We start from the raw sequence: 9766 nt of genomic DNA on the forward strand, positions 1-9766 counted from the left end.
TTCTTACGTCATCATTACGCGCCCGTAACTCTACTCGCCGCAACATGTGAAGAAAACATGGGGAGCCAGTTATTTGGATCTTTAACTATCACTTATCTATGTTAACGAACACTAAATGCGACATTTGTGAGGGGAAGTGTAACCTTTGCTCACATTTCGACTCTGAGAGTGTGTTAGCCTAGAGTCAGGTTAGCTAGCTTCACTCGCTCGGTTACTTTTCGGTTGTTTTACTAGCTTTTAGCCGGCTAACATCATGGAAAACACGGAGGAAAATGCGATTGAGCTCCACGGAGATGAGGAAATTATTGAAGTCATCGACCTAAACGACACGGAGCCAGGTCCTGGTGGGTAGAAACATAGGTTATTATATTTATTATTAACACTCCTGGTACCGTTTACCTGTCACCTGTGTTTTTGGTTAAAATCACTTTAATTCTCACTGGAGTTCAGGGGCATAGCTGATTTATAGGAGCTGCTGAGCTCATCATCACTTAACATCCTCATTACCTTCCCTTATCTTCCACCCTCAGATGATTTGGCTGATGACTTAGAGGATGTTGATTTCGAGGACACTGGAAATGCAGAAGATGACAACGAAGGCTGGGAGACTGAGGACGAGATGGAAGCTGAAGCTGAGCAAGATGACAGTGATGTCACCTTCTCCAAACACACTGGTAAATTCCTGCTTCATATTTCTGCCATTCCTGTCAAACAACTTCAGTTTGTTACAGGTTTGACTTGTGTTCCCTCTCCTCTGTCCAGGCTCAGTGTTTTGTGTGAGTTTGGATCCTGCAACAAACAACTTGGCTGTAACAGGTGGAGAGGATGACAAGGCTTACGTGTGGAGGGTGAGCGATGGAGAAGTTCTGATGGAGTGCACAGGTGAGTGTAAGAAGCTCAAGACTGTGTTTACACATTATGCTTAAATTATTCATTTGAAACCCTGTAGTGCTTAAACTGAGGTCAGGTTATATGTTCAGGTGAAAAGTCAAGTTTCTTAAGATCTTAATGGACAAAGTTACCAAAACATGGTTAAAGCTTTTCTTTATTGTCCTTGTAAGACTGGCAAACAACAAAACTCAACATCACAGCAAATGTCTAGTCTGCGAGGGCTGCTTCTTGTCATTGTGATAAAATGCCCCCTACAAAAAGTTCAGTTTTGGTTTTGGTTGGACCAACCAGCAGTTCCCAAATAAAGAAATCATCAAATCCTGTGATTTTAAGCAGCTGAAATCACAGAATATTTTGGACTTTTCCCCCCACTAGTTTTGTTTAAAAAAATTAATAAAAAAATGAACCATCTATTAACTGAGTAAGAAATTCAGCTCTAAAACACAAAAATGTGTTACTGATATCACCTTTGTTATATAAAAAAGCATTTAAAGTTAGAGTGGTGTAGAAGTAACTGAATGTTGTCTTGATCCACGGGTGAAGTTTATTTTACACATTACCAAAACTTTATTAGAATGGGACCTTGTCTGTGCAGCAAGAACATAAAGAATATGAATGATAATGTATGATACTATTAGTCATAGCTTTTAGCTCTATGAGATGCATGACGCCACTGCTAAAAATTACCTGTGTGTAATAACCAAACCTTTGTGGAATCTCCACAGGTCACAAAGACTCTGTGACGTGTGCTGTGTTCAGCCACGATTCCTCCTTGGTGGCTTCGGGTGACATGAGCGGCATGATTAAAGTTTGGAAAGTGGAAACCAAAGAGGAGGTCTGGTCCTTTGAAGTCGGGGATCTGGAGGTGAGGGCCTGAGCATTGCATCTGCCTGAATGTGTGTTTGTGTGTTTAGCTTGTGCATCTGTAAGCACTTGTGTTTTATGGGGGCTAGAAGAATTTATGAGGAAATAAGAGGATGACCAATAAGCTGAAAATTTGTGGCGTTGGGGAGGAAGTGAGGGATCAGACATTCTTCCCGTGTTCAACCACAGCTGCTGAGTTGCACTTTAGCAAAGCACACAACCATAATAATTTTAACATCTGCTCACTGACCACTAGTTGAAATCTGCAGTGCAAATTAGAAAGAAATAATCTGTGTGCGAGTGTGTGTAAAGGATCTGTTAATTCGTGGTTGTCTGCCCTGCTTCCTCCTCAGTGGTTGGAGTGGCATCCCTGCGCTCCAGTGCTGCTTGCTGGAACAGATGACGGCAGTGTGTGGATGTGGAAGATCCCTGCAGGAGACTGTAAAACCTTGCAGAGTCCTGGATGCCAGGCCACCAGCGGCAAAGTCCTACCTGATGGTAAGAGATCAGAAAACAAGCTCTACAAAATCTCCTATTAGAAAACATGTACAGTATTTTGAAAGTACAATTAAAAGCAACGGTGATTTATCATTATATTTTATTTATTTGCAGTATCTGTCAGAAGTGGATTGTAATTCTGGCTCCAATTTCCATTTTCTTATTGTTAAACCTTTTTATTTTAGCTAATATTGCACAGTCATCAAAAGTGATTGCGTGATTCATGCAGTTTACTTTCAAGTCAAATGTGTGTTGTTGTTTTTTTCGTACTATTTTTCTCCAGGTAAACGGGCTGTGGTAGGTTATGAGGATGGCACAGTACGTGTGTGGGATCTGAAGCAGGGCAACGCCATTCACGTTATTAAAGGTGAATGTGAAAACATATTGTTTTATCCTCCTGTCACTTGAACTTTAAAACTAGAAAAATAACCTAAAAGAGAAAGTATTGATAGAGGAAATGAGGAGAATGAATAGATTTAAATTTTTAAAAGAACATGCTAGATGAAGTGATTCTTTGGAGAACAGCGACTTTACTGCTCCATGTTGTTGTGTAATGGAAGTTTCATCCTCCAGATTTGACAGCAACTGATTGGCTTCCCATTGATCTGCAATCAATATTACACAATGGAAATTAAAAATTTTGCAAGTTTATTTTTTAGAATCCAACATTAAACACTCTCTTATTTAGAAAAGTATTCAGACCCTCAATTCGACCCGTGGACCCCCTGGATAAGCGGAAGAAGATGAATGGAGATATGAGAAAAACATGAGAACAAATAATAAAAGCCAATAAGTGAAACTATACAAATATCACAGATTTACAGCTTATTCAAATAGCAAGAGATACAAAAATAAAATAAACTAATTATACTGTTAACAGACTCTGTTTTTGTGGAAAGGTTGAAAGGGTAACACAATATCAAACTTTCTCACATGTGGTAATTTTCTCAAATGACTGAGAAAATGTTTATTTTTAAGTAATGAGAACATTTAATCTAATCGTTTTCTTTGACAGGTCAGGACGGACACCAGGGGGCGCTGACCTGCCTGGCGTGCAACAAAGACGGGTCTCTGGTCCTCACAGGATCAGTGGATGGCAGTGCCAAGCTCATCAACACCACCACGGGCAAAGTGGGTGTCACAGCAATATAATGAACAACAGAGCAAAAGGAAACCTGCTGTTTCCTGCTAAGCCTGATGTGTTGGTATGTTTCTCATAACTATATTGTTGGTGTGTGTGTGTTTTAAGGTGGTTGGAGCATTGTCTGTGGAGGGAGGCAAAGCAAAAGGATCAAAGGACGAAGAAGAAACCAACTCCGTCGAATCTGTGGGATTCTGCAACATGTGAGTGGTGAAGCAAGATAAAGGAATAAAGGTGCTAGTTAGTGATTCTGAATCAACTGGATGTGAATTTGAATGTGAACACTGTTAATAGTGCTTTAAAATAAATAATAAAAATAAAGACTTTTGTCTTGAAACTTGTGAACAAGTGTTTTACCTCTCTCGTTCCTTCCCAGCCTGCCTCTTGTTGCTGTGGCCTACCTGGATGGAACTCTGGCCATATATGACCTCTCAACACAGGTCCTGAGGCACAGGTGCCAACATGAGGTGAGTAGAAACAGAAAGAAAAGACTGTACCCAACGTTTTATGGTATTTCTAGCTGCTTTTATCCTCTGCTTAGTCTGTTAGCTGCATTGCAAAACCAGATGTTTTCAGGAATATAAACCCAATGTGATTTTTATCGAATCAGTGTTCAGCTGCTGTCCCCTAAAACTTGCCTCTGTGCTTTTTCAGGCTGGCATTGTTCACCTGCATTGGGAGGAGTCTTCTTCTGTGGTGTCCACCTGCAGTTTAGATGGAGCGCTGCGTTTATGGGACGCTCGTTCTGGCAACATGGTGTCTGAATACCGCGGCCACACTGCAGAGATCCTCGACTTCACCATCAACAGGTATGACTTCTGAAAAACACACAAATCTGTACAGACCTCTTTAAATAATATGGTCATTATATGGACATATGGTGAAGTATTGTGATAGTTGATTGCTTCGCATCATTCATTGTTGATCTTTTCCCTTGACTGTCTTTTTCTGTGGCTCCTACAGGGAGGCAACTCTTGCTGTTACTGCGTCAGGAGACAACCAGGCAAAAGTCTTCTGCCTCCAAAGACCTGATCGGTAAAGAGAGCTTGAGGAAAAAAGAGCAGAGGAAGTATTTCAGGAGAAGCGGCAGAGACATTTGATTGACTCTGTAACACTGGAGAACATGTTTCCAATCTCCTCAGGATTTAAAAAAATCCCTTGTGTCTGTCTTATCATCATATTTGACCTGCTTTAGTAGGATTGTAGCATCCAGAAGGTTATTTTAGTTTTAATCAGTATCGCAATTGTGCTTCATCGGCAGCGCAACTAAACTGAAAGACGACAGAGCAAATCTTCTTGGTTACGCAGGAGTTTCAAGAGTGATTCTTTAGAACAAACTGTTCTTAATACTGTTAGAAAGAAATTCAAGTGTGATGAATTGTTGTGTCCTGCCCTTGACGTCACCCTTAATTTTATGTTCTGTGTGTTTTAGAGATAAAAGACAGTAAAATAGAATTTCCTTTAGTGTTTTTTCTTTTTGTTTGCTGAATGTCCAGATCAAATTCCCCAAAGTCAAATTGTTTCCCTTGAAAGGTTTTGTGTCTTCCTGCTTAGTCAGAAATGATCTTGCCAAATATTTTGATGTAAATACAAAATAATAATTAATGTACAGTATCAAGAAAGAATTTCACAGATTTCTGCATTAATTTGTCATAAAATATGATCTGATCTTCATCTACGTCAAGACAATAACAAATATAAAATTTGCTTTTGATCTTTCATGTCTTTATTGAGAATAACCATAAAAACCTCATAGTGCTAGTGGAAAAGTGTGTACCCTTGGAATAATAACTTCCACAAAGCTAATAGAAGTCAAGTGTTAGCATAAATTAAGAAAATTAGTTTGGAGATGTGGACTAGAGCTACTTTGACTGACAATAAACACTCAAACATTTTGAGTTTGTGTCACACAAGAAGAATATGCTTATGTGTGCCATTCCTCACCAAAAGGAGCTTTCTACAATCAAGAATTGTTGATTTACAAAAAGTGGGAAAAGGTTAAAAGGTGATGTTAAAGACTTTAGAAACTCACCAGTCTACATTTAGGCAAACAATCTACAAATTGAGACACGTTGGGACTGTAGCTACTCTACCAAGAAGTGGAAAGCCAGTCAAAATGACCCCAAGAGAAAAACACTCATTAATAAGGTAAAGAAATAGCCTACAGTGACAGCCAAAGATTTAAAGGCATCTTTGGAACTGGCTAGAATCTGTGTTCATGAGTCTACAGTGGGTAAAACATTGAACAATCAGGGTATCTATGGCAGGACACCACGAAGAGGCTGCTGTTTACTAAAAAATACATTGCTGCAGGCCTGAAGTTTGCCAAAGAGCACATTGACACTGACAAAACTAGGATTGAACTATTTGGAAATAACACATAGCACTACATCTGGCATAAAAATGTAATCTCAACTGTATGTTGAGTATGGTGGAGGAAGCATCATGATTTGGGCCTGCTTGCTGTATCAGGGCCTAGCCAGGTTGCAGTGATTGGGGGGAAAATTAAGTGTATGAAAAAAAATCTGGAGAATAATGTGAGAACGTCTGTACAACAGCTGAAACACTGTAGAAGTTGGGTGATACAACAAGACAATAAAAAAAAAACACAGAAGCAAGTCCACAATGAAATGGCTTCAAAAAAATAAAATCTGTCTTTTGTGAGTGGCCAAGTCAGAGCCCAGACTTTAACCCAATAGAGATGCTATGAAACGACTTGAAGGAGTGTGTTATCTGTGACCTGGAGCTGGTTCAACAAACTGGAAAATGTTTCTAAAGTCAGATGGTGTGTTTCCTTTTTCAGATCACATCACTGATAAGTTTTAACCCATGTTTGTGTTATCAGATGTGAGTAAAGGGATAGAATGAGTCAGTCTGTAAATGAGAAGACACTTAAGTAAGTAGATCTTCCCTAAAACCACAGTCTAGATATGGTTAAATGGTATAAACTGTGACTGTGAAGGAGGTCAGTGTTTTTGTTCATCGTAGCCCACGCTACTTTGATACAAAACTGTCTCTGCTAGTCACAGGGCAGACTGATCCAAATTAGGATTTGTTTAACCACCAAAGCCATCCATAGTGACCAGATATTTTTTATTTATAGAAATCATGTGTCTCCATGGTAACCTTTAACAATAAGATAATGTTTTCCTTGGTATTCATGAGTTTCAGTGACTTTCTGGGGCTTTTTTGCAGCGGTATGCAGCCCCAAAATTAACAAAGTGCAGTGAAAATATTAGATAAACAAATCAATAGATGATTAACTGGGTGCCAATACAGTTCTTAATCATTAAACATTTTCCTCAATTAGTCTGTGTAAGTTTCTACAAGCCTCTTATTTTTGGATTTGGACAGTTTATCCCAATATTCCAGATTCTCAAGCTCCAATAATTTGAATGGGAAACCTTGGTGGTCGGCAATGTCTAGGTCTCTCCACAGATGTTCTATGGGGTTCAAGTCTGAGCTTTGTTTGGGCCACTTAAGGAGAACCAGAGACGTGTGCTGACGGCAGTGTTGTCTCAGCTGTTTGTTTCCGGTCATTGTTTTGTTCAAAGATGAACTGCTGTGTGCACTCTGGTGCAGTTTCTCCTCAAGGACCTCTCTGTATTTAACTTGTATTTGATTTGTGTGTGTTGCGATGTCAGTGTGTCAAATTCTATTTTAGTAGAAAATTCCCCAGTAACTTCTGATGATTTTTAGAATTGCTTTTCTCCACCCTAATGAAACTAAAATCATGACGTAAAACACAATAAATGTCCAGATTTTTCTCAGAACACCTGCAATTAAGATTTCTTTGAAAGAAGTGGGTGTTATTGGTGTGTGCTATAACGCCATCTTGACGCTTTATTGTCCTTTTTTGCAGTCAGGAAATGCATTACCTCACCAGCCAATGGGTTTCTTGCTTTTATGCCTGAGCTTTAATACAGATTAAGCTGCCATTAGGATGTGAGTGTAACCTTGTATGGTCACACAGTGTGTAGAGTGGCTTCAGAAATGATTCACTTCAAACCACTACCAACACATGTATGTATGTGCAAGTTACAGAGTGAGAACCTGTTTAATGTAAAGTGACAACATTACTGAACTCTATTGTTTTGCTTCTGCTGGACAGTTCAGCAATGAGTCACAGCGATGTATACTTAACAGCCCAGTGTACAATTACTTGTGTTAATGGATAGGAGGTCCGGGGATGAGCCGTCAGAGCTTTAATTGGTTACCAACACCCTGACAAAGACCAGTCCTGCCTGTGATTAGCCTCCTCGTCCCTGTTCTTTGCTCTTAGCCTGTTCCTTTAAACTCTATTGTTCTCTTATTTTTCTGTCCCTGTCCTCTTTGCTGGCTGTCAGGGTGAGGAAAAACACTGTTATCCTGTGCACAAGTGCTTCTTCCTTGTGCCTCCATTCTCAGCTCTCGCAGTCGTTGTCAAGTTAATGTCTATAAGTGTACAAATGTACATGCAGATTAAGTTAAATATGATATTAATTTGTATAGTATGAAATAGAAAACTTCTTAGGGATAACTTTCCCCAATAACAATATCATGACCTGTTTTACTGTATGATTGCACATTCATAGTATTTCATATTTATGTAAATGAAGGGAATATATTCCGTCCTACTTTCCACACTGTAAATTCACCGACTGTGTTTCAGCAGTATTGATACAGCGGTGATGGTGCTCAACTACAGTAGAAAGTGGGAGAAAATGACACCTGTTAAGTGTGGCATTCGGTGGCAGCAGGATATTTTCCTCATCTGTCACAGCAACGTGTTTGGCCACAAAGGTCAGCTCATATAGAGACAAAGGCTAGGATTGGCCAGAAGGATTATCACCTTTAGACCTTGATGAGGTTAAAGCCTAATCCATTAAACTCCAGCTCATATTCTCTGCAGGCTGCTGTGTTGACAACAGATGCCAAACAAATCAGTTGAGCAGAGAATGACAGGTGTTGCTGCCAAGGTAAACATGTCTGGTGGAAGATGAGCCAAGTGACAAACACATTAACAATACATCAGTTCTATAAAAAACTAACTCAGGAAAATAAAATTTCTTACAACATTTGGAAAGATCAAGAGTAAACTAACCATTAAGAAGGGTTTCGGTGTTTCTAGGATTAAAAAATAAACTGGCAAAAAATGTGTTTTACTGACTGTAAAAATGTGGGGCTTTGTACTGAAATTAAACTATGGAGGGAAAAATTTAAAAGAATTACATTTTGAAGTTGAAATAAAACCTAATTATACCTTATAAATACTAAAAAGTCAAAGTGGAAACGAGCATAAAGATTCCAATAGGAGTTTAATTGTGAGCTTAATGAAGCTGAAGTGGCCGTTTCTGTGTAAGTGTTGAGTGGAAATACATTATTCGTTAAAATCAAAGTGCTCAAAGTAATTTACAGTAAGATACTGTTAAAAGGAGCTGAAGTGTCAGATGAAGTGAAATTGAAAGAAGAAATATGAAACACTCAGATGGCAGATTATTGGGTAAAATGCAGTCTAACAGCAGATAAAACCGACCTTTGTGTAGGTTTTAATGTTTAATGTTGGATTTCAGTTGTATATTTCTAGCAAGGTCATATTTTAGCTAGTTGTAGCTCATAAACTGTCATTTTAGTGCATTTATACATAATATTTTTACTTGTTAGTTCTTCCTATTGGACATTTTCAGTCTTCTGGAGCTAACATTAGCTGGGATAATACTAGCTCTGATCTTGTTTGCCACCTGAGGTCATTAGATATCTGAACGTATCTATTTATCAATCATATCTCATTCCTTATTTCCATTGTGTATTTTAAAAAATCAAGATAAGATCATTGATTTACTGTTGTGTAGGACCTCGTGTCCCACGAAAGCCAGGTTGTCTGTCTCCTTCTTTGTAAGTGCAGTTGTTGTGCTTTGGTTTCCAGCCTGTCTTCCCTGCGTAGTGTCTTTCCAGATGTTCCCAGGCTCAGGGAAGGAACACTTGTGTTTAAAACCATTATCTGACTGGAATTTATCCATCTTTGCCAGCAGCAGCAGCAGCTCTGCTCCAAACTATCAGTGAAGGAGTCTGTGTTTGGCTAATTGAACAGGTCAACATGCAGTGATGAGAAGTGTGTGACGGCTGTTATGAATTCAGATGTAATCACATTTGGTCCATATGTTCAGGTCAGTCTGAGCTGCCTGCTGCTCAGACTGATGCTTTAAAGAGTGTGACTGGAACACGAGTCATTGCTGAAATCACTTTAACTTCAAAGTGACTACGTACGTTTATTTTGTGCGTTGAAGTGTCTCGTTAACAGAGTTAATGTTAGCTGAATGCTAATCTGGAGTCACTGTTTGTTCTTATAGTTTGTATATGAATTATACTGTGAAGCTAACAGGGTCATACCTT

The 9766-nt window shown here is 39.0% G+C and overlaps 1 protein-coding gene across 1 annotated transcript; it reads left to right on the forward strand.

Annotated features, from left to right (window-relative positions):
* The first annotated feature begins 29 nt into the window (after window positions 1-29).
* aamp (angio-associated, migratory cell protein) lies at window positions 30-4911 on the forward strand. Its single transcript, XM_026364461.1, has 11 exons — window positions 30-344; window positions 531-674; window positions 763-882; window positions 1617-1756; window positions 2109-2253; window positions 2537-2620; window positions 3269-3384; window positions 3503-3597; window positions 3771-3861; window positions 4049-4203; window positions 4358-4911. Exons 1-11 carry the CDS (start codon window positions 254-256, stop codon window positions 4431-4433), a joined length of 1257 nt encoding a protein of 418 aa, XP_026220246.1. The 5' UTR covers window positions 30-253; the 3' UTR covers window positions 4434-4911.
* Window positions 4912-9766: the final 4855 nt, after the last annotated feature.

The sequence above is a fragment of the Anabas testudineus genome, chromosome 2, assembly GCF_900324465.2.
Source record: "Anabas testudineus chromosome 2, fAnaTes1.2, whole genome shotgun sequence".
Lineage (NCBI taxonomy): Eukaryota > Metazoa > Chordata > Actinopteri > Anabantiformes > Anabantidae > Anabas > Anabas testudineus.